The sequence below is a fragment of the Salvelinus fontinalis genome, chromosome 14 (assembly GCF_029448725.1).
Source record: "Salvelinus fontinalis isolate EN_2023a chromosome 14, ASM2944872v1, whole genome shotgun sequence".
Lineage (NCBI taxonomy): Eukaryota > Metazoa > Chordata > Actinopteri > Salmoniformes > Salmonidae > Salvelinus > Salvelinus fontinalis.
Window position 1 is genome coordinate 48,472,019 of NC_074678.1, and position 25,935 is coordinate 48,497,953.

General features: G+C 42.4%; 1 protein-coding gene across 1 annotated transcript in view; it reads right to left on the bottom strand.

Annotated features, from left to right (window-relative positions):
• Positions 1-25,935, bottom strand: part of LOC129811050 (prolyl 3-hydroxylase 2-like) — a 112,067-nt gene that overhangs the window by 18,610 nt on the left and 67,522 nt on the right. The window contains exons 2-3 of the mRNA XM_055862163.1: positions 14,318-14,470; positions 6,280-6,469 (exon numbers count right to left, since the gene is read on the bottom strand). Of these exons, the coding sequence (XP_055718138.1) occupies positions 6,280-6,469; positions 14,318-14,470 (343 nt within the window). The remainder of the gene's footprint in view (positions 1-6,279; positions 6,470-14,317; positions 14,471-25,935) is intronic.

Genomic DNA, 25,935 nt, shown 5'->3' on the forward strand with positions numbered 1-25,935 from the left:
TATGGAGATTGCAGGGCTAGATTGTGTACACCTGTCAGCAATCCACTAATTTAAAGGGGTGTCCACATACTTTTGTATATACTGTATAGTGTATGTATGTGTAACCGATCCACACACTACACATTCATGTTTTCAAATGTATGTCAATTATAAAGTATTTTGTCTGTAACGTCTTTTCCATTACGCGTCGGAACCCAGTAAGACTAGCCGTCGTCATTGGGGATCCTAACAAATCAAGTCAAATCAAATGCCTTTCCATGTAACGTTACTTCTCCATCAAGATCAAATAGCACTTTAGACGTGACTCATTCACCACTTGAGGTGCATAGTCCCACGGTCAAAGAAACTACAACTGCGCTGATTCTACGGTTGTTGAAGCCCTACACGGAAAAATAACTCTTGGCATGATTAGACATTGAGAAAAGCCTCATCAAAGCCAAGACGGTACGCTTTCGGCATGTTTGCGCAATGTGTGATTGAGACAAAGCACGCTTGCCATCGACTCAGCTTAGCTTCAAGACCACCACAATACCGCTAGCAGCAGTGCGTTCTGTGAGGGGAAATACGCAACTGGCTAATGTCAACACAAACACAGCTGACTAAGCTTGTGTGTGTGTATAATTGCATAATCACATGACTATTTTCCAGTGCTATGAGAAGCCTGACACCCCTGTCACCACAAGAGGTTGGTGGCACCTTAATTTGGGAGGACGGGCTTGTGGTACTGGCTGGAGCGGAATGGTATCAGATACATCAAACCCATGGGTTGATGCCATTCCATTCGCTCCGTTCCAGGCATTATTATCATCCGTCCTCCCCTCAGCAGCCTCCATTGCCTGTTACACATCCTTCCACATCAGAACATCCAACATTATCCAGCTGTGCTGCTTCTGGGCCCATATTCATAAAGCCTCTCAGAGCAGGATCAGTTTCCTTTTAACACATAATGAATAAGATTTCATTAAGAAGGGAGGACCTGATCCTAGATCAGCATTCATGATCTTTATGAATATGGGCCCTGGAGTCTATGGACTCACAGCTAGGCCTGACGCAATGACTAACAAAAATGCAACAATAAGACAGTATGTTAACCGAATGCTTTCCCTCAATGGAGCATTAATGCCAGACTGTACACTGAGTGCTCACTGACAAGACTTTATGGAGAAATTATGAAACTGAAGTAGTAAAATCTGAAACAACTCAGGGCTGTATAAGTGGGGCTGTAACTGACCAATGAGGTCACCGAACATTGACCAAAGGAGAGAGAGAGAGAGAGAGGATGAAGAAAGAGAGAGAGGGTGGGGAAAGAGAAGGAGAGACGGTGAAGAAAGAGAGAGAGGGTGGGGAAAGAGAGAGAGAGAGGCTGAAGAAAGAGAGAGAGGGTGGGGAAAGAGAAGGAGAGACAGTGAAGAAAGAGAGAGAGGGTGGGGAAAGAGAGAGAGAGAGGATGAAGAAAGAGATAGAGGGTGGGGAAAGAGAAGGAGAGACGGTGAAGAAAGAGAGAGTGTGGGGAAAGAGAAGGAGAGACGGTGAAGAAAGAGAGATAGGGTGGGGAAAGAAAGAGAGGATGAAGAAAGAGAGAGAGGGTGGGGAAAGAGAAGGAGAGACAGTGAAGAAAGAGAGAGAGGGTGGGGAAAGAGAAGGAGAGACGGTGAAGAAAGAGAGAGAGGGTGGGGAAAGAGAAGGAGAGACGGTGAAGAAAGAGAGAGAGGATGGGGAAAGAGAAAGAGAGACGGTGAAGAAAGAGAGAGAGGGTGGGGAAAGAGAGAGAGAGGTCCTGGGGCTCTGTTTACAAACACAAACAGACCCCCAGGACAGCAACACAATTCGACCCAACCACTGACCCATTGGAAATAATTAATAAAAAAACAAAACAAAGTAGGCAGACCTGGCTCTCAAGAGAAGACAGGATGTGTGCACACTGCCCACAAATATATGAGAGAGAGAGAGAGAGAGAGAGAGAGAGAGAGAGAGAGAGAGAGAGAGAGAGAGAGAGAGGAGAGAGAGAGAGAGGAGAGAGAGGAGAGAGAGAGAGAGAGAGAGAGAGAGAGAGAGAGAGAGAGAGAGAGAGAGAGAGAGAGAGAGAGAGAGAGAGAGAGAGAGAGAGAGAGAGAGAGAGAGAGAGAGAGAGAGAGAGATTTACAAGCAGGGCTCACTATGGCTGTGTCTTTATGCAATAGCTAGGCACTCATGCTGGCCCAGTTTCAGACTGTTGGCTTTTTGGGTCATCTAAGATGGTAACAGAGCAAGTCAAAAAGATCTCAAAAAGGCTTTGCACGTGAACACACACAGAGACAGCCAGAGGAAAGAGTAAAGTATATGTACACCATAAACTTTTGTCTCCAACTGTGTTGGACTTCACACAATCAATACACTGCTCATTGCTTTTCCTGCACTCATCTCCACCCGTTTAGAAGTTCTTTCAAGATGTTCAGTGGTCTGTTGGACCGCTTAGCCAAAGACGGACTCATGGCCACAACAATGTTTTGAAATTACAATACCAGGACATTACAGAGGAAAGGCCAAGAACCAAAATATGTGTGAGGAGTCATTGGTGTTTCAATCCTTGTCGGCCATTTTCCTTGAGTGGCCAAAAGAGATGAAGGGAGGTAGTTTTAAAATGAACTGTCCCATGAAGTAGTCCAGGTGGAAAAGTAATTTATCTGAAAAAAAGTATCCTCGAGGAGGTAACTTACGGTAAGTAGCTCTCTCTAAAAATTAATGGCAGAACCACATGAGATATAGCGTAGGGGTATTTGCTGTTAAGTAGAGTGTACCAGTACTCCCTTCATAATGAAAAAACAGTCTATTTAGTTTAACATTCATGTTGTTTTAAACTATTAATATGAACAAAACATGAGACCATTTCCAAACTGAGGGATTCGTTTTCGTCAAAGCAATAAAGATTCAGTTTGCAAGAACGATTTGGCTAAAACTTCTTAAGCTGTAACAAATATTGACCAAATCACGGCAGCCATCTCAAGCTTCACCTCATTCAATTATCCTCATTCAAATATGTTCTAAGCAATGACTAATCTTCGACACAAAACATCGAAAACAAGTCACCATAATTATGTGTGCGCTGTCAGGCCCTGTGAAAGAGAGACATTGGGCTGTTTACACAACAGTTTGTGATTTCTTTGCGTTTGGCAACCTAGCGGTCCAGAACGCCCTCTCTCTCTCTCTCTCTCTGCATATTTTCCCTCGTCTGCCTTTTGACCAGAGCTTGAGAGTCACAGATTACATGTAAGGGATTACAAAAAAAACGGTAACTGTAATCCGTTACTAGCAAAAATATTGTAATCAGATTACAGATACTTTTGAAAAACTAGATGATTACTTCGAGGATTACTTTTACATTCAGAAAGGATGTTTGTCGGGAGAAAATATTTGACAATTCTCCATTTTCTCAGTGACGTTCAAATCAGCATTGAAAAAAGGCGCAAATTTAAGTTTAAGACCACAAGTCAGAGACCACTATGATGACACACCGAATGTGTTTGATGTATCGCGGACAAAGAGCAGGAATAGGCCTTTGTAGGCTACAGTCCAAGCGGTGTCTTCCAATGGTGCGACTGCTGTCGGCATCCAAAGATTATCCAACTTGACTAAACGCTTGGAGGTAAGGATGAGAGCAGTGGTGTAGTCTACGGCGATACGGATGTCACTTATATATATATCTACACAGCGCATTGATGTGAATCACACTGCTCATTTAGCTATTTGCGCCTTATGGATTGTGGTTGTTGTGGATGGCTGTTCACAAATCTAAATGTGTATTTGAAGCCGATAATGGTTGAATTCAAGAAGTTTAAACTGCCTGTCAATCATTGATTTTGAAACCAGTAGACAGCCAGTGAAAAATGCGCTCTTGCAACAAACAGCTACATAGTGCAGATCCCAGCGTATGGAATAAAAGTGGGGCTTTTATTGCTCAATCTAATTCAAGCTGATAAATTATTTTTTTCCTAATGGACACATGCTCAAACTTGCACACTTTTGATAGACTTAAAGGGGCAATCTGTAGTTGCTACATCAATTTTGGGATTTATAAATGATATATACTGTATATCTATTGATTCTTGAGGAATATAACTTATTAAATGCCTCATGAAGTTAGTTCAACTGTCACACTCCATGAGAACCCAAAATATAAGCTTGTTTTTCTCCAATGTTTGTAAACATTGTCAATGTAAAACAAACACTGTATAGCCTCATAACACGGTTAAAACAATCATTTTGATATCATGGATGGCCAGGCTTTGCATCCATAGCTCTGTCTATTCATCTGAGACTGGTTACATTTCCAGGCCCATCCCTCAGCTTTTTACTAAAACAGAGGCGGGGCCTCCGTTTTGTTATTGTTTCATCTGTGGATTTGCCCTTTAAACAGCTGCATATTATCAAGACGTCTAAGTGTCACCAACAGGTAAACAATAGGCCTATAGCAAATGCAGCATATGGCATTCATTTTTCACATGTAAATAGCACTTTTCAGTAGTGCTCAAAGAACACCATTCCATGAGCACAGTATTTATTTTCCAACTTGAATCAATGAGCGCAATCAGTCCTCCTTGACAACAAATCATAAACAACAGAGTAGGGCTGGCTAATAAGTCCTTCGTTTTGGGGTCATGCTCAGGTAAAACAATTTGGCAAATCTATACTTCCATATTTCCAAGTCCTATTCTTGAATATTTCAGGCGTATAACATTAATTGGAATGACTGGAATTCTGATAGACTTTGTTTTTTGATGTAAATATATAATTTAATCGTATTATTACATGTAGTAAAAAGCGACGAGTTAGAGGAAGCCTACATAAACAACCCATAAAGTAAAATTGAACATCCATATATGGCCAGCTATGTAAACTTTAACATTGATTTATCCTGCAATAGATGTCGTTCAACTGGTAACATCAATTTTTGTCTTCTTCTAATGCCTGTTAAGGGAAAGTAATCTAAAAGTAACTGAATGTAATCAGATTACATTAATGAGTTTGCGTAATCCAAAAGTGACATTACCGATTACAATTTTGGCCAGGTAACTAGTAACTGCAACAGATTACATTTAGAAAGTAACCTACCCAACCCTGCCTTTGACCCTGTGCCAAGTACCCCACCATGCACCAGCCCACTGCCAGTGAGCATGGCATAGCCGTATGCCATATCAAAACATCTGAAAGCAAGCGAAGTTTCCCATCCCACATTAAACCTCCACTTCATAACATGATAAATGGCTGTGTTTCGCAAGGCTATGTTTCTCAGGGAGGGGGGGGGGCGGGGACATTTTGCACCAGGGGGTTGTAAGCAATGTGAACCATAACTCAAAGTAGAAAGCTCTGTTTTTTTAAATTAAAAATACTACCCCTGGCTGCTGAGAGACTCCTCACTGCAGTAAAGTAGCTGTGAACACAGAGCAATCAAGTACCAAGGTCTTCTGGTCAGTCGGCATACAATACAAGCAGCTCACACCCACGCGGCGCATATTACACATCCATCTATGTCTATTCACAGAGGTCAACAAACTCAAAATCCACCAAGCAATCAATCAGCGACTCACAAAGGAACAGAGTACAACAAGAGTTGAATCCGCTCGGAGACAGCAAACTGCGATTTGGGTAAAACAAACGATATACAACCAGATGACTTACGTAGGAGGTGGTAGACACTACATAGACTGACTATACCAAACATTAGGTATACCAAAGAACACCCCCCCCCCCTCCCCCCCGTTTTTTTGCCCTCAATTCGTTGGGGCATGGACTCTACAAGGTATCAAAAGCATTCCACAGGGATGCTGGCCCATGTTGACTCCAATGCTTCCCACAGTTGTGTCAAGTAGGCTGGATGTCGTTTTGGTGGTGGACCAACAGGAAACTGTTGAGCGTGAAGAACCCAGCAGCGTTGCAGTTGACACAAACCTACAACCATACCCTGTTCAAAGACACTTCAATATTTTGTCTTGCCCACTCACCCTCTAAAAGGCACACCTACACAATCCATGTCTCAAGTGACATCAATAAGGGATCATAGCTGTCACCGGGATTCACCTGGTCAGTCTATGTCATGGTGTTCTTAATGTTTTGAATACTCAGTGTATATGTGTTAAAGGCACTACATAGGCACCACATAGGATCTGTTATGAACACTACATACATACCCAGCCATCACGTGTCTTAAGACGTCTCAAGACATGGTGACGGCTGTGTACGTGGCCATTACATAGGAGGTGTTATAGATACACAGACACCCCACAGAACTACATAGTGACTGACCTGAGACCAGTTCGTATAGGCTGTAGCGGTAGAGGACATGGTCCTGCTCCTCGAACCTTTGGGGCCCCTGGCAGAGGGCCCGACACGCCACGTCGGCCCTGTAGTACTCCCGGAGGGCCTCCTCGAACAGGGCGATGGCCCCCTTGTAGTCTGCACTGTCATACAGCTTCACCCCAGCTGAGAAGGATCTCTGTGGCGAGAGAGGGGGAGGGATGGAGAGAGGGAGGGTGGGTGGGAATAGGAGAGGAGGAGAGAGGCAGGGAGATATAGGGAGACAAAGGCATAGGAAGAGAGAGGATGAGAGAGAGAAAGCGGATAAAGAATTTAGCTCAGCTTGTGACCACATCTATACACATAGAGCTGTAGTATAGACAATCGTAGACAGTTGCAGCTGCCTGCTAAAATACAAGTTGCAGCTGCCTGCTAAATGAGGACAACATTGAGTAAACAGTGCAGTGTAGTCTGTCTGTGTGGAGAGACAGACAGGCAGTCGGGCACCGCTGCAGCACTACAATGAATGTGACAGTGTGTGAGCATTGACACATCCCTCCACAATCAAACCTCAATGCGCTTCAGTGCTCTCCACAAGCAGCAGTCGTTTACCTAAACACGCATGAAATTGCACTGGCCACTGTCAGCCAGAAGACGTGGATCACGGATAACCGCCAACACAAAGAACCATTTACATAGAGCAGTCACACAATGCACTTTATTTAGAATGGTAATAGCTGGAAATGTGTTAAAAAAAGACAGTGGTTTCAGCTAATGCGAACTGGCACTCAATGCTCTGGCTAGGTACTTACTGTTTTGTAGGCACATACGACACATACGGCACTCAAACAAACACCAAGATCTGGCAACACCAAAATGTTCAATTGAAAGACTGTACACCCATTTCTGTTTGGCAGAAAGAGGCAAGAGAGTTTAAGAGAGAAAGCCTCAGTCTGGTCCTGCCAAATAGGCTTGGGCGGTATACCGTATATACCATATGCCAGGGTATTTGGAAAAAGCCACGGGATGATTTTTCAATACCGTCAAAACTATTTCTTTGAAGTTTTAAATAAATGTGAATGTTCTCGAGCTACTTTTTAAGTTAATATCCGCTATAACCTTGTGCAATACTTCAGGAGATAAAGCAGATTGCGTTCTTCATTTCACCTGTCACATTATTTTCCATTATGAAGCTTACCGTAGTTACCCAGAACAGTGGAGCCAGTCACATGTTTGTTTGTAAATAGCACAACGGGAGAAATCAGGAGCTGGCGAGTCCATAGCGTTCAATATCTATCATTGAGTCTCTGTTGTACAGCGCACATGAGGTGATGAAGATACACTTGTATGCAATTCACTACTAAATGTTAGCCAGAAAGCTTAAAAAGGCTTTCTGCTGTGTTTGAGTGGTCCAAGAGCTCTTGGTGAGTTATCTGTACAGCTGCCATTTTTTCACTGGGTTTCCTACTGGTGTTTATTTTATCCTTCGTTCTTCTCCCGTCTTCTAGAAAAGGCTCTACAGCTGCACCATCGAGAGCATCCTGATTGGTTGCAACACCGCCTGGTATGGCAACTGCTCGGCCTCCGACCGCAAGGCACAACAGAGGGTAGTGCGTATGGCCCAGTACATTACTGGGGCCAAGCTTCCTGCCACCCAGGACCTATATGATAGGCGGTGTCAAAGGAAGGCCCTAAAAATTGTCAAAGACTCCAGCCATCCCTAGTCATAGACTGTTCTCTCTGCTACTGCATGGCAAGCGGTACCGGAGCACCAAGTCTACCCAGACTATTTGCATTGCCCCCCCGTGTTTTAATATAACTGAAATAACTGTTTGATACATGGAACTAGGAAGCACTAAATTGTGATTTGCCAATAAGTAGTATGCATTACTTGAGTTTAACCTGTAGCTGTTGGCTGTCTTCAAAACTCTTTAGTTTTACTTGAATTTATGAGCAGTTGGAGGCAACGGAAGGAGAGTTGTGTGGCATTGAAGCTCGTCTGGAGGTTAGTCAACACAGTGTCCAAAGAAGGGCTAGATGTATACAGAATGGTGTCGTCTGCGTAGAGCTGGATCAGAGGATCACCAGCAGAAAGAGCGGCATCATTGACGAACACAGAGAAGAGATTCGGCCCGAGAATTGAACCCTGTGGCACCCCCATAGAGACTGTCAGAGGTCCGGACAACAGGCCCTCCGATTTAACACACTAAACTCTATCAGAGAAGTAGTTGGTGAACAAGGCGAGGCAGTCATTTGAGAAACCAAGGTTGTTTAGTCTGCCGATAAGAATGTGGTGATTGACAGAGTCGAAAGCCTTGGCCAGGTCGATGAATACGGCTGCACAGTAATGTCTCTTATCGATGGCGGTTTGCACCGTGTTTTGTGCTGCTACCATGTTGTGCTGCTGCCAAGTTGTGTTGCTACCATGTTGTTGTCATGTTGTGTTGCTACCATGCTGTGTTGTCATGTGTTGCTGCCATTCTATGTTAATGTCTTGCTGTAGGTCTCTCTTTATGTAGTGTTGTGTTGTCTCTCTTGTCATGTGTGTTTTGTCCTATATTTTATTTAATTTATTTTCATGTTTAATCCCAGTAGGAGGCCTTTTGCCTTTTGGTAGGCCGTCAAGTAAATCAAATCAAATGTATTTATATAGCCCTTCTTACATCAGCTGATATCTCAAAGTGCTGTACAGAAACCCAGCCTAAAACCCCAAACAGCAAGCAATGCAGGTGTAGAACTGACTTGCCTAGTTAAATAATGGTTAAATAAATAAAAATAAAATTGCTAGACAACTTTTTTCAATTCTTGCCATAGATGTTAAATTAGATTTAAGTCAAAACTGTAACTCGGCCACTCAGGAACATTCACTGTCTTTTTGGTAAGCAACTCCAGTGTAGATTTGGTCTTGTGATTTAGGTCATTGTCCTGCTGAAAGGTGAATGAATAATTAATAATAGCATCACCATGCTCAAATGGATATTTGTCTGCTTTAAAAAAAATATACGCATCTACCAATAGGTGCCCTTCTTTGCGAGGCATTAGAAAACCTCCCTGGTCTTTGTGGTTGAATCTGTGTTTGAAATGTAATGCTCGACTGAGGGTCCTTACAGATAATTGTATGTGCGGGGCACAGAGAAGGTAGTCATTCAAAAATCATGTTAAACACTATTAATGCACACAGAGTGAGTCCATGCAATTTATTATGTGACTTAAGACATTTTTTACTTCAGAAATGATTTAGGCTTGCCATAAAAAAAAAGGGGTTGAATACTTATTGACTCAAGATATTTCAGCTTTTCATTTTATATTAATTTGTAAACATTTAGAAGAAACATAATTCCTCTTTGGCATTATGGGCATTATCCCGTTACCGGGATTGCAGCCATGTGCAGGCCAGTGACAAAAACAAATCTATTTAATCTATTTTAAATCCTAGCTTTAACGAAACAAAACGTGGGACAGGTAAAGAGGTTATGAATACTTTCTGAAGGCACTGTAGCTTAAATACTATTTAAAAACACCAGATTGCCCATAGTGGGATATTCAGTACAATTAAATCAGTGTATTCTTCACCATATAAGATACAATACAACATTAGAAAACTGCCTACTTGGTCCATGTACTGGGATATAAGGGAAAATGGTGTATTCTTATTTATCAGGATGCCTACACCTCTACTGTTACTACAGTAGGCGGCAGCATAGGCCTCTCCAACACAGCTCCTCTATACATATCCACATGTATCTCTTGCAGTGAAACCACATGACAATCTCTTTAACTCTCCTGTTGTGTTTGTTTCATGTTAATTAATTCTGTGTTCCCGGTCCAAAATGACCGCCCCCATTATAGCTGATTATAAATCCATAATAATACATATATTATCATCTAATGTTGTGTTGGATCTTTTTATCAACTTAAGTTCTTGTGAACATTACAAGTTTCAAACTTCTATTTGCTATTTATGGCCTGTACGCCTTATTGACCTGAGCTCATACAACTAATTTTTGAGTAAAAAAAGCATAATGTACGGATTATTTTGACTATAACAAATACTCAGATTAAATATATTGGGCTATTTATCACAGACTACTTTGTGTCAAAGTTTAACAAGGACTCTCTACTTCTCACCAGTGTCATGATCAAAGATATGATCAAGAGCCTCACGTACAGTATATCGTTTGGTCATTGTGCCACAGAATGAATTGTGAGCAAGGCCTCGAAAAAGCTTTATATACCAGAGCTGCAAGAAAAGTTCTATATATTATTGAAACAATGCTGGAATTGTTTGTGAGAATGCCAACAGGTGTGGTTCCCTTGGGGGAAAGATTCTATTGGGGAAAGGTTCCCGTGGGGGTTGCCATGGAAGCCAAGAAGGGGAGTGAGGTGTGTGTGTGTGTGTGTGTGTGTGTGTGTGTGTGTGTGTGTGTGTGTGTGTGTGTGTGTGTGTGTGTGTGTGTGTGTGTGTGTGTGTGTGTGTGTGTGTGTGTGTGTGTGTGTGTGTGTGCTCAAACACACATGCATGTGGGGGTCTGGGAGAGGATGTGTGTCCATCTGATGAATGGGCATGTGTCTGAACTCAATTTTATACACTAATTGTAGTCTCACCCATTCATTTCTAAAGACCTGTCATTTTTGACTGGGAACACAAGTCCTCAACTGGCAGCTTCATTAAATAGTACCCGCAAAACACCCGTCTCAACGTCAACAGTGAAGAGGCGACTCCGGGATGCTGGCCTTCAAGGCAGAGTTGCAAAGAAAAAGCCATATCTCAGACTGGCCAATACAAATAAAAGATTAAGATGGGCAAAAGAACACAGACACTGGACAGAGGAACTCTGCCTAGAAGGCCAGCATCCCGGAGTCGCCTCTTCACTGTTGATGTTGAGACTGGTGTTTTGGGGGGTACGATTTAATGAAGCTGCCAGTTGAGGACTTGGTGAGGCATCTGTTTCTCAAACTAAAACTCTAATGTACTGGTCTTTTTGCTCAGTTGTGCACCGGGGCCTCCCACTCCTCTTTCTATTCTGATTAGAGCCAGTTTGCGCTGTTCTGTGCTGGGAGTAGTACATAGCGTTGTACGAGATCTTCAGTTTCTCACATGGAATAGCATTCATTTCTCAGAACAAGAAGAGACCGACAAGTTTCAGAAGGAAGTTATTTGTTTCTGGCCATTTTGAGCCTGTAATCGAACCCACAAATGCTGATGCTCCAGATACTCAACTAGTGTAAAGAAGGCCAGTTTTATTGCTTCTTCAATCAGAACAACCGTTTTCAGCTGTGCTAACATAATTGCAAAATGCTTTTCTAATGATCAATTAGCCTTTTAAAATAATCAACTTGGATTAGCTAACACAACGTGCCATTGGAACACAGGAGTGATGGTTGCTGATAATGGGCCTCTGTACGCCTATGTAGATATTCCATTACAAATCAGCCATTTCCAGCTACAATAGTCAATTACAACATTAACCATGTTTGCACTGTATTTCTGATCAATTTGATGTTATTTTAATGGACACAAAATGGGCTTTTCTTTCAAAAACAAGGCCATTTCTAAGTGACCCCAAACTTTTGAACGGTAGTGTACATTACATATATAAAGTGTGTGATTATGTGGACTGAGCAGACATTGAACAGAGAACACACAAAAAACATAAAGCAAAGAACGTCTTTGTACTTTGAGGCACTATGGCTTCTTAGAGCTTTTAAGCACCAACTCCTCTCCTAATGAACCGAAAGACTGTAGATGATGTCATTATACATACATTGGAGGATGACTGCCACTTAATAAGTACTGTCGTCAGTTTGTATTAACTTGTAAATGAAATTAACGTACAGTGGCTGGTGGGGGTCAACTTGGGGAGAGTGGGAAGTCCCCACACACACTTCAGAGAAGTCTCCACTCTCACCAATAACCACCACTGAATCATAACTATAATGACAAACAAGGACTCGACATCCTCTCCTAATCTATCCAGAACTCTTTATTCATTTTACCGCAGGTTTGCAAGTCACAAAATCAAATGCAACTACATTATAGTATAGTATAGTTAAATTGTTCCTTCTCCCTCGCCCATGCCAAACCTCTCCACCTTCCTCTCACAGTTTTCTTCCCCCTTTCCCACACCCAAGCCAAGCTTATCATCCCCTGCCATCCTTGCCCTCCCTTACCCACCCAGGCAAAGTTTATCATCCATATATCGACTTACTCATCCATTCTCCTTCATTCATATACAGCATATACCCCATGCAGCCACCCACCCATTCTCTCCCACCCTCCTACACATATTCACCCTCCTTCACACTGCCATTCATATGCACAGACATATATAGACACATACACACACATAGACCCACTCACACCCAGTGGTGTAAAGTACTTAAGTAAAAATACTTTAAAGTACTACCTACGTCGTTTTTTGCGGTATCTGTTCTTTACTATTTATATTTTTGACTTAGACTTTTACTCCACTACATTCCTAAAGAGTATAATTGTCACGTTCTGACCTTAGTTTCTTTTTATGTCTTTGTGTTAGGTTGGTCAGGGTGTGAGTTGGGGTGGGTAGTCTATGTTCTGTTTTCTATGTTGTTGTATTTCTATGTCTGGCCTGATATGGTTCTCAATCAGAGGCAGCTGTCGATCGTTGTCTCTGATTGAGAATCATATTTAGGTAGCCTGTTTCCCCCATTTTGGTTGTGGGTGGTTGTTTTCTGTTTAGTGTATGTTAACCTGGCAGAACTGTTTCATTTTTGTTTTTTTCCTCGTTGTTGTTTTGTGTAGTGTTCAGTTTTAATTAAATATGACGAACACTAACCACGCTGCATTTTGGTCCTCTTCTCCTTCCACCAACGAGAATCGTTACAATAATGTACTTTTTACTCGTTACATTTTCCCTGACACCCAAAAGTACTAGTCCCATTTCAATGCTTTGCAGGACAGAAAAATGGTCTAATTCACACACTTATAAAGAGAACATCCCTGGTCATCCCTACTACCTCCGATCTGGCGGACTCACTAAACACAAATGCTTAGTTTGTAAATGATGTCTGAGTGTTGAACTGTGCCCCTGGCTATCCGTAAATTAAAATAACAAGAAAATAGTGTCATCTGGTTTGCTTAATATAAGCCATTTGAAATGATTTATACTTTTACTTTTGATACTTAAGTACATTTCAAAGTAGTATTTTACTGGGTGACTTTCACTTTTACTTGAGTCATTTTTTTTTAAGGTATATTTACTTTTACTCAAGTATGACAATTGGGTAATTTTTCCACCACTGCTCACACCCATAGAACAATTATTGACATACATGCTATATTTAAGCAAAAAGTCACGAGGGGGTGTGGCATATGGCTTTTCTTACGCACGACGCAACGCGGAGTGCCTAGACACAGCCCTTACCCGTGGTATATTGGCTATATACCACAAACAAACAAAGGTGCCTTATTGCTATTATAAACTGGCTACCAACGTAATTAGAGCAGTAAAAATAAATGTTTTGTCATACCCCTGGTATACGGTCTGATATACCATGGCTGTCAGTCAATCAGCATTCAGTGGTCGAACCACCCAGTTTATAATTTCTCTTTTGTATTGTCTTTTCAGTGTACATGTAGCTCATTGGCATCGGCTACTTCTATCGTTACTTCCTAGAGAAGAGCAATTACTTGGGGACAGTAGAGTTTAGAATGTATTGCGGGAAGGGGAAAATAATATTGTCTCAACTTAGACATCACCATGTCTGATTATCGATTAGTACGTCATGGAAGTTAGAAAGGAAGGATGCCATTTAAAGGTAATAAAACAGGCCCTGAATTTTTACACTAATCAAACAAGTTGTGTAAAGATGGATTATAATCATTCTCAATGGAAAATCCCCATTGAGAGTACTTTGGGTAGGGTTGCAAACTTTCTCCAAACTTTCCCAAAATTCCCATAAATGCTGTTTGGAGGATTCCTGGGATTTCTGGAAAACCAGGGAATTTGCGGGAAAAGATACCAGAATGTTGTAACCCTATCCTCGAGAAACAGTTACACACTCTTACCTGATGAGGCCGGGCCTCTCTGTCCACAAAGTGGTCCTGATCGGTTCCCTCCAGAGCCTTGTACTGCTCTAAGTTCTGATCCATTTCCACATGCTCTGGGTTGGCCTGGAAATAGGTGTGGGCCGCCGCCGCTGCCTTGTCCAACTGCTTCAGCTATACAGGAGAGGGGGAGAGAGAGAGAAAGACAGCGAGAGAGAGCGAGAGAGAGAGAAAGAAAGAAAGAGAGCGAGAGAGAGAGCGAGAGAGAAAGAAAGAGAGCGAGAGAGAGAGCGAGAGAGAGAGAAAGAAAGAGAGCGAGAGAAAGCGAGAGAGAGAGAGAAAGGAAGAAAGAGCGAGAGAGAGAAAGAAAGAGAGCGAGAGAGCGAGAGAGAAAGAGAGTAAGAAAGCGAGAGCGAGAGAGAGAGGTATTAGCACAGATATCCATGAAAACCACTACACATGAGCCAGCTGCACCGGGCTGACAAATAGCTGCTTTTAGCCAAACATAGCCTTTCCCAGGGTCAAATTCATTGCGCCACAGTTGGAGAAATAAACCACACACAGATAATATAGTCCTGTAGTCCAGCTGTCTCGAGCAGGGCAGTGTGGCCATGTGGAATACCTTGGTGTGGCCGAGGTAAGTACAGGACAGTGGAGTATATTAATGACAGTGTTCACCTCAGGAAGTGGAAGTGGAGACACACCCTAACCCGCCTCCTCATCACCACTCCCTTCACATGGAATATAGAGGATGGCACAGGTCTCACACCAAGATGATAACACCGTCTCATTAGAGACGAGATCGAGATCTAAGGACATGATCACTTCTACTGAAGTGGCCCCTTCAATTACCTGTAATCATCCCCCAGGCACTGACCACAAAGTCTTTGACGACATTTATGCTGACAGGGCAGAGACTGCAGAAGCAATCAAATGAAGTAAATGTGGCATATACCGTGCCATTCACAGTTTGGGTTAAGGCCATGACCTGACCTCACACATTTATTTGTACAAAATATAGTGTTAAGATTTAGGGTTGCCGTGGAATCTACTGCACTAACAGAGAGTGGCATATCACAAGCCACAGTTCGAAGAAGACCTTAAAACCAGTGCTGCCTTGAGCATAAAAATACTCTTTCATTAAGTTATCTAGTTTGCAATATTAATGCTGAGCAGGAGACGAGCAGGAGAGAAGAAGCGTGACTTTTAGAAGGACACATTGTTCCCGTTTACTTCCCGTCGGCATGGAAACTCACCATCTATTCCATCAATGTCACCCCAAATGATGGATTTGCTTCCTTCATCTGGAAACGTGGGAGTCATACATTTGGGCACATTAGCATGAAATAATTATCCCAATCCCAAGGATTTTCTTCCATTACAGAAAAAAATGCATCAAGAATAAACACAGAAGGATAAAACTGGGCCTCTCGAGCATCTTTGACTCCCATCAGAGGCCTCCCGAACAAGACAACACAGACGTGGGGGTGTTTGAGGAGAAGTGCTGTGGATACTGTACAGACCTCGGGGCTGCTGGTCTAAATGAGCTCATGGTAAAAATGGTAAAAGCCAGCTGCGGCTATTTCTCAGGCTTGGCAGCCTGCCGGCGCTGTCTCCGCTAAGAAGTGCTCTGAACTCTCACTTGGGTTCCATGTTTTTAACGAGTCAATGACCTGTGTGACATTCGTTGAGGGATCATTGACTACAAGTAGGTCTGCTTGACGCGCATATTTACTCAGAAATGTAGTGGTCTTCTAATGGTTCTGGAAGACAGTAGCTCTTGAAATGTTAGGGCCAAAACCCTAAAGCTTTAAGAATGTTCTTGAAAACATGCTATTTCCATTGTTCTTTTGACAAATGGAAAAAGCCAAAGTTTCTTTCCTCTGAAATAGACATGACACACTAGTAGGTCCCACACCACCATTTGGGAAACTGACTCAAAGGCTCCACAGCTGTTGAATATAACCAGACTAACAGCACCATTCACTAACAGCCCACTCTAATAGGCTAGCTGCAGACCGAGCGCATTCCCACGTGCCGTGAAATGTGAGGTCTTAATTCTGCCTTCACAAGCACCGCTGTACTTAGGATGCAATGTTTTCCCCTTGGCTCTACAGTTACGAAGCCCATATCTCCCTCCCTCCATCCCTCCCTCTCTCCCTTCACAATAAAGGGTCGTAAAACCTCCAATGTCACTTTTTAATTCCACTTTTTCGAACGTTTAACCTACCTGCCCGTGTCAGATAAGGAAACGCAGCTTAAGCGATTGGATCACATCTAAAGGGAACGGTATGGTTTTGCTTTCAGATCCCGCTGCGTCCTGTGTTGGTTGCGTGAAGAGCTCTCCGGGTGCTATCAGATCTGATCAAATCGCTGTCAAGTCCTGACAAAGCAAGATCTTTGCCAATCTTTCCACAGGACAAAACAACCACCTTTCACAATAGCTCACATCAAGATGTGGCATGTCATGGCCTGAGAAACATGCCCAGGACAGAGATGGACAGACCCTCAACATCGCAGGGATACAACAACACACTCCCAAGAGATTAGAAATGCTTCACAGACCTCTGTCTGTGTGGGAGCGAGGGGAAGCGAGAGAAAGAGAGAGAGACAGAGAGAGAGAGAGAGAAAGAGAGAGATTATGGTCAGTGGCAGCGGGCGAGCAAGCAGCAGAGGTGGCTTCCTGCTTAGCGTCCAAGGAATAAGTGTACGAGACAGTGAGCTCTGTCTAGCTGAGGATCTCACGTGGTGCAACGTTAGCTCCGTCTCGTAAGAAGGGAGGGGACTATAGGACCCTGCTCATTTTAAATCCTTCCTATACTCGTTAGAAACAGGTGCCGGTTTGAATATTCTGAGACCAAAGACCAGGCTCCAAGCTTGTAACTCCACTGTCAGCTCTAGGCTCTTTCCTGACTAGGAAGGCTGGCCGCAAAGTCCTTATCTGGGTGCTGTGCTGATCAACAATCTCCTCTCTTTTTTTCCTTCTCTTTTTGCGACGCAGCCACGGAGAGGAGCAGGGGAAAGAAAAGCTGTGTGGACATGCTTGGTTACCTCTGAAAGGCCAAAGAGCGAACTGGTTTCGACTACATTCCTGCACTGTCCACCTCTTCCCCGTGCTGCCCAGGCTGAGGCTAAGGACCTATCGGCAAGAGGACAGCCAGAGGGACGGTGGAGGCATTTTTGTGTCCCATCCAAATGCTGACCTCTCCACTTTTCCGGTAATCATGATGAATTCCGCCGGACTAGTCTCCGTCCGAGAGCTAGAGCCAAGGATGGGGCTGTGACGTTCAGGAGAGGGGCTGGGTGGAATCCAGCCACCTGTGGAGTGTCTAGGCCCACCTGCCGTTCTGCTCCACGACTCTCCCCAGTCCTCCCCCTAACGCCTCAGAAAGGCAGGGTCAGGAGAAAGGGGTATTAAGTCCAGCTGCAGCACAAACACAGCTGCGTCTCAGCACTGCCAGATCTATTGTCCCGAGACATGAGAGAGACTAGAGAGAGAAAGCGGAGGAGGATACTCAATCTGACACATGACAGCAGCACACTGCCCTCCGGCTTTGATCATGAGAAGCCACAATACCATCGTAAATCTGTGATCACAGTTCTGCACAACCGTTAACGTTAGCAAAGTACCAAAAGTAACATTTTTACATAGTTTTAAATCTACCTTGTGTGAAGTAGTTTCCTCTAAGAAAAACACAGTTTCAGAAAATTGTGCAATTAAATAGAACAGAGCAAAGTGAGGGTGAAGGTTCGCTATGAAAACTGCAATATAAGGACCTCAGGGGTATTCCATAGGCAACATACAGGACTGGGCAGCCGTGCTGAGAGACTCATTCTCTATAGTGATAATATATTTACAGTGATACTCCGCAGTGCTCAAACATCCAGTGATGTGACAGAGAAAATATCTGTGATGCTGGAGGGGCTAAGAGGAGACTGCCAGGAGTACAGTATCACACTGTATACTGAACAAAATTAGAAACACAACATGTAAAGTGTTGATCCCATGTTTCATGACCTGAAATAAAAGATAGCAGAAATGTTCCATACTCACAAAACACTTATTTCTCTCAAATTATGTGCACATCCCTGTTAGTGAGCATTTCTCCTTTGTCAAGATAATCCATCTACCTGACGGGTGTGGCATATCAAGAAGCTGATTAAACAGCATGATCATTACACAGGTTCACCTCGTGCTGGGGACAATAAAAGGCCACTTTAAAATGTGCAGTTTTGTCACATAACACAATGCCACAGTCTCAAGTTTTGAGGGAGAGTGCAATTGTCATGCTGACTGCAGGAATGTCCACCAGAGCTGTTGCCAGGGATTTAATGTTCATTTCTCTACCATAAGCTGCCTCCATTGTCGTTTTAGAGAATATGTCAGTACGTCATAAGGTGAATGCACCAATTTGTAAGTCGCTCTGGATAAGAGCGTCTGCTAAATGACTTAAATGTAATGTAATGTAATGTAATGTCCAACCGGCCTCACAACCGCAGACCACGTGTAATCTCGCCAGCCCAGGACCTCCACATCCGGCTTCTTCACCTGCAGGATCGTTTTAGACCAGCCACCCGGACAGCTGATGAAACTCAGGAGTATTTCTGTCTGTAATAAAGCCCTTTTGTGGGGAAAAACTAATTTTGATTGGCTGGGCCTGGCTCCCCAGTGGGTGGGCCGCGCTCCCAAGTGGGTGTGCCTATGCCCTCCCAGGCCCACCCAAAGACTGCACCCCTTTCCCAGTCATGTGAAATCCATCGATTAGGGCCTAATGAATGTATTTCAATTGACTGATTTCCTTACACGAACTGTAATTCCGTAAAACCATTGAAATGGTTGCATGTTGTGTTGATATTTTTGTTCAGTATAGTAAAGCATGATGCACCCACTCAGATATTTCACAAAAAACATCTGCACACAAATCAAACCTCGAAATTAGTCAAAATATCCCCCCGAGGATGACATTGCAGGCCCAGTGCGAATAGATCAACTTTTTAAAGAGGGATTACAGCACTACCAAATAGCACTATGGAATAACATGATCAAATACTGCCAAGCATATCACAATCATTTCCATTATCAAGCAGGGAGACTCGTATGGAAGAGTGATGTTAGATTAGCCACATCTTTAGTTTTTTTTGTGACAACGCCAAAGATCACAATCTCTACTACATGCTTATATAGACAGTCAACTTGTAGTAAGTTATGCAAAATAGATCAATTACTTTCAGCCAACCTTTCAGTTTACCTCCCGATCTTTGTTATCAACAGCTCCTTAAGACAGTAAGACTTTTCCCACAACTGTCATGCCCTGACCATAGTTTGCGTTGTATGTTTCTATGTTTTGTTTGGTCAGGGTGTGATATGAGTGGGCATTCTATGTTGTATGTCTAGTTTGTCTGTTCCTATGTGTTTGGCCTGATATGGTTCTCAATCAGAGGCAGGTGTTAGTCGTTGTCTCTGATTGGGAGCCATATTTAGGTAACCTGTTTTGTCTTTGTGGGTTGTGGGTGATTGTTCCTGTTCCTCTGTGTTTACTATTACTGGACTGTTACGTTTTCGTTCGTTTGTCGGTTTATTGTTTTGTTCGTCGTTTAAGTATTCTTATTCAAATGAATACTCACCACGCTGCATCTTGGTCCTCCTCTCTTTCGCCTGACGAAGAACGTTACAACAAAATATTTGATTTTTCCTTTCATATTTAAAAAAAAATCAATCAATCAATACACACCAGCATCACCTGTTTACGCTTCAAAGCTAACAACCGTAACAACCTTACCACTAACCATCAGGCATCGAACACAGAGTACTTGTATAGTAACCACATGTTTTTCCCCTCATGAATTTCAAAGGTGCACCTGTAATGGGGAAATAACTAGTGCCCAGTATGCGCCCTCACTCTGTCCTCCCTACAGAAAACGAACCTGTGTTTTAGCTCTAGTCAGGCCGCCCTGCCATTCTCGCTGAGTAAAAAAACCTATTGATGTGGGATCGGCGAGAAGCCAAGTCAAACGGCCATTTGCATGTTTCTCTCCCCATGAGCCTCACACTCACTTCAGAAATATGTAAATAGTGCAGTAGCCAGGTCAAAGACACAGCGGGGCTGTGATGACGAGCACGTATCCCTCCGACACAAATTGACCAGAGACAAGAGACAGGGGTCGGCGTCAAAACTAGAGTCAGCAGTAATCACCAACCAGGCAACCAGCAACCACTGTCTTCCCACAAACTTGGAAGAACTGGGGAAATCTGGCAGTGACTGGCCTGCACACATATGAATAAAATCCCTAAGTAAGCTGCTTTCTAAAACACAGAAAATACCTTAGTTAAACTAGAAGACTCTAGGTCAGGTTCCCCAACTGGCAGGGTTCCCCCAATTTGGCCCATGGGTGGTTTTATTTGCCCCCCCCCCCCCCCCCAAGATTTCTGAGCAAAGAGAATAATAATAATAATAATTTTAAAAAATGGTTGAGAATTTTAATGACTGTTGGACATAAAATAATGTAAAAACACCAGGAAATCATTTTAATTTTGGAAATCTGATCCCAAGAATCCCCACACATAATATAGAGACACATACAAATGTAAGCAAGGTTTGAAATAATTACGTTTTAGGCAAATATTATATCTGTTTGGGCTTCTTGCAGTCAACAAATTATTTGTAGTTACTGTATGTTCCGGCCTTCCGACCATCCGCTCCAGAAAAAAATGTCCCTTGACTGAATCTAGTTGATGATCCCTGCTCTAGGTCATTGGCAGGTTATAGGGTCATGGTTTGAGTTTTAGTACCCTGGACTCTAGAACAGAAGGCCAGAATCAAAGAGTGCCTTAAGCCTTAACTCTTGGAGACTGCTGGGGGTTTACGGCCTACCAGAGTTCTAGAGTAGAGCTTGTGGGTCTATAAAAGTCTAAGGTTTTGGATGCACACATACCATCACCTCTATGGATCTCTTCATTTCTGGCATGGAGATTGACCCCATTGAGAAAATGTACTTGTCTTCTACTTGTTTTATCGGGGGAATCATGCCGGGAATTACCGTATGCCAAAAGTCCACAGTACTGTATGCTAGGTCAGGACACAAATGGAAACAGTCAGCTTCCATCCTCATTCAGGCTAACAATTCAGGCTTCAATGGGGACCAGTAGAATAACAACACTCTAACTACGCGCTAATAGCATTTAGCGCCTGTAGTGCTTGGGGTGTCAAATGTATGCCCGTGGCTATTATACGTAGAAACATTTCTCACTGCTGCTATTAAACACCTGGCCTAGTCTGCTAAGCCTCCACTGACAGACGTTTGACCGTCGCGGAAAAGGTCTTTAAAACGATTACGGTTTCTCTCAAAGAAGTACTGTCCAGTGAGTTCCTTGGCCCCAGTACTTAGCATAGTACACATTCCAGCAGCAGATATGTCTGTACGATAACAACAGCCCTACAACAGCAGCCAATAATGGTTTTAAGGCCTCGTAAGGGAATAGCTGCCAAGCACTGCTAACTAGGGTCAAGTTAGAAGTCAAACATCTGCCAGAGAACGTGTCTAAGAGGAAACGCCGCTTCGATGATATGCATTGTTTGATTTGATTGTTTTTTTTGTTGATGATATCCGTTATCTCTAAAGATGTAATGACCTGTGTTTATACATGGCCAGGCATAACCAGTAGGGCTACTCCATGTGCTTATATCGCTGAAGGACCTAGACTTTCTGGTATTGTTCTTGAGAACATGCTGTCCTCAACTGTCCCTGAAATGGAAGGCTCTAGATGGAAGGTGACGAAATTATAACATACACTACCATTCAAAAGTTTGGGGTCACTTAGAAATGGCCTTGTTTTTGAAAGAAAAGCACATTTTGTGTCCATTAAAATAACATCAAATTGATCAGAAATACAATGTAGACATTGTTAATGTTGTAAATGACTATTGTAGCTGGAAACAGCAGATTTTATCTACATAGGCGTACAGAGGCCCATTATCAGCAACCATCACTCCTGTGTTCCAATGGCACGTTGTGTTAGCTAATGCAAGTTTATCATTTGAAAAAGCGAATTGATCATTAGAAAACCCTTTTGAGATTACGTTAGCATAGCTGAACTGTTCGATTAGAGAAGCAATAAAACTGGCCTTCTTTAGACTAGTTGAGTATCTGGAGCATCAGCATTTGTGGGTTCGATTACAGGCTCAAAATGGCCAGAAACAAAGTACTTTCTTCTGAAACTCATCAAGTCTATTCTTGTTCTGAGAAATGAAGGCTATTCCATGCGAGAAATTGCCAAGAAACTGAAGATCTCGTTCAACGCTGTGTACTACTCCCTTAACAGAACAGCGCAAACTGGCTCTAACCAGAACAGAAAGAGGAGTGGGAGGCCCTGGTGCACAACTGAGAAAGAGGACAAGTACATTAGAGTGTCTAGTTTGAGAAACAGACACCTCACAAAACCTCAACTGGCAGCTTTGTAACGGGCGGCATAGTCGTTCTCCTCCTCAGACGAGGAGGAGCATGGATCGGACCAACACGCAGAGTGGGTAGTGCTCATGATAGTTTATTAACTCGAAACTGAACACTAACATGAAACCAAAATAACAAAAATGAATACAACCGACAACAGTCCCGTGTGGCACGAATACAAACACGGAAACAAACACCCACAAAACACACGTGAAACCCAGGCTGCCTAAGTATGATTCTCAATCAGGGACAACGATTGACAGCTGCCTCTGATTGAGAATCATACCCGGCCGAACACAAACATCCCAACATAGAAAATCACAGATAGACAAACCCACCCAACTCACGCCCTGACCAACTAAATAAATACAAGACAAAAGAAAACAGGTCAGCTACGTGACAAGATTCATTAAATCGTACCCCCAAAACACCAGTCTCGACGTCAACAGTGAAGAGGCGACTCCGGGATGCTGGCCTTCTAGTTGCAAAGAAAAAGCTATATCTCAGACTGGCCAATAAAAATAAAAGATTAAGATGGACAAAAGAACACTGACACTGGACAGAGGAACTGCCTAGAAGGCCGGCATCCCGGAGTCGCCTCTTCACTGTTGACGTTGAGACTGGTGTTTTGCGGGTACTATTTAATGAAGCTGCCAGTTGAGGACTTATCTGTAAAAAATGTGCTTATCTGTCTGTAAAAATGTGCTTTACTTTCAAAGACAAGGACATTTTGAAGTGACCCCAAACTTGTGAACGGTAGTGTAGTTTCTCCAGTCTTCAGTCAAGTCACAAACAACATGAAACAGACCAGCGCTCTACATTCTTTCACGCATGACGTCATCAGACAACAGTCTATCATCACCCATTGACATTGCATTGATTTTCGCATACATTCCAGTCATCTCTTAGGTCACTATGTAACGTGAATACAATAAGATATACTAAATCTAGACTAGGTGTATCTTATAATGTGTTATAATATTTTACTGGTCTGTAAACACAGTAGTTATTTACTGATTAGGCTGGGCCAAGAAAGAGTTTACTTTTGCTAACCCAATATTAATGTTAAGAAGGTTGAGTCCAATTTGGACTGGGGTTGCTTAGCCATACAGGGAGGGAAACCACAGAATATCTATAGTATGGTAGTCAGATCAAGAAGATGTTGAGGTCTAGTTGCTATGTGTGTGTGTAGACCAAACATAAGTTTAACATCTTAGTTGCTTAGACACAACATCGGGAGTGCTTAACGGCAATTTTTTTTTGCAAGGAAAAAGTAAAGGAGAGGCAGTAAATATATTAACCCATTTGGAGAGAATGGAACTGATCATGGCACCTTGAATTAAGGTACTTTTCCCACGACTTTAAAGTCAAGGCCCCAAAAACGTAAGTAGATTAACTTGTGGCTAAAAGCAAACTGTAACAATAGGGATAAATGTGATGTAGCCTGTTCATACATCGCAAACCTTGTTCATAGTTTCCACTGTAAACCTACTGGCTTTGATGGATGTTGCCTGAACGTTTGGGGGAAAAAGAGACTACTGCTTGGCACCTTGATAAAAGCATCTGGTAAAACATCCAAGAAAACTACCACAACCATTCAACAGTGTGTACTGTAAATCATCAACAAATGGGAGTATGATTGAATCTCCATTTGCCCAGAAATCAAATTGGAAATACACTGGTGCTTTAAACAAACAATTTATTTGTATAAATGGGCATTACTAGCTGTAGTAGCTGTCTTCTAGGCAGGAGTATTTGGCATTGGGAACCCCAACTATAGGAAAATGTGTAAATGTTCAATTACCTGAGGTGTTAGAGTATACTAGACAAGGGATTATGTTGTAAATCTATAAAACGCCTTCTTCTCAGCTCATTTCAGTTCAAAAGTAGGGGAGACTGTAACGTGGGGCAATTGTCAAACCTTGAAAAAAGCTAGAGTGATGAAACTCACAGTACATGCACATTTAGGATTTCTCCCTGCTTGAAAAGTTACCGTCAAATATCTCACTATTTTCTAATTTCATGGGCAAATGTTTGTTTTTTAGGGTTGAAAGTAGTTTTTTTTCTCCCATCGGCTGTATTTTCCTTATACTGCCCTGAGCATTAATGTCCAATAATTCTAAATAGCAGAATTTTCATGGCTAAACACACGATTGTTCTCTTTTTTCAAGTTTTTATTTTTTAAATTTAATTTATTACACTCATATAACAGTAAATACAAATCCATAAGTATACAACATATTAATGATAGGAGCAACAAAATAAAAAAATAAGAGTAAAAAAATGTCAATCAATCATGTCCTGCGCGTCTTAAAGCGACTCAACCAATGAGCAGAAATATTTGAGCCAAATTATAAAAACAAGTGATTTTAACTTGATTGTATGAATCATACATGAATTATACAAACACTAACTTTCCAGCCTTGGGGACCAGTAGAGTATCAAAGAAGTGGTTAACAGGTATAATATAGGCACCATCAGACTATTCACATGTTTTAAGAGGAAACAAATGGCCATGCACAAACATGTGCGTTACTGTTGTTATAGGTTACTAGTGATGGGAGGAAAAATTGTAGTTACATATCGCAATATTATTTTTGGACAACATTATATTGTTGGATATTTGACTCCAAATATCAATTTCTATTGTTCATCCTATAGCTTCTTATCAGTCTTCTTTTAAAATAGAAAGACAATATTTTATCAGCGCTTTTATTTCCCTGACTTCACATGCTCCCTCGTCTTTTTGCAGCATACATACACTGAGTATAACAAACATTAGGAACACCTTCCTAATATTGAGTTGCGCCCCTGCCCTCAGAACAGCCTCAATTCGTCGGGGCATGGACTCTAAAAGGTTTCAAAAGAGTTCCACAGGGATGCTGGCCAATGTTCCTTCAAAACATTTTTGACACTGAGCAAATTTCAGGTCTGCTGAACAAACTTTAACGTGGTGGAAATGTTGTGTAACGTTCAGCGCACGTTTACTGTGAACACTGAGGCTGTACCCGCTTGAAGTTACAGTTTTAACTTTAGGCTACTGTGGCTATGTGATCATAATGTAGGCCTACCAGAGTGGCCTACCATTCAAAATAACGACCTACATTCCATGAGACTTTTGAAAAAACAAACAGGCAGGGTGTTGAAATGAATCCTTCAGACACGGAGACTGAAAATGTTGTTGTGTTGTT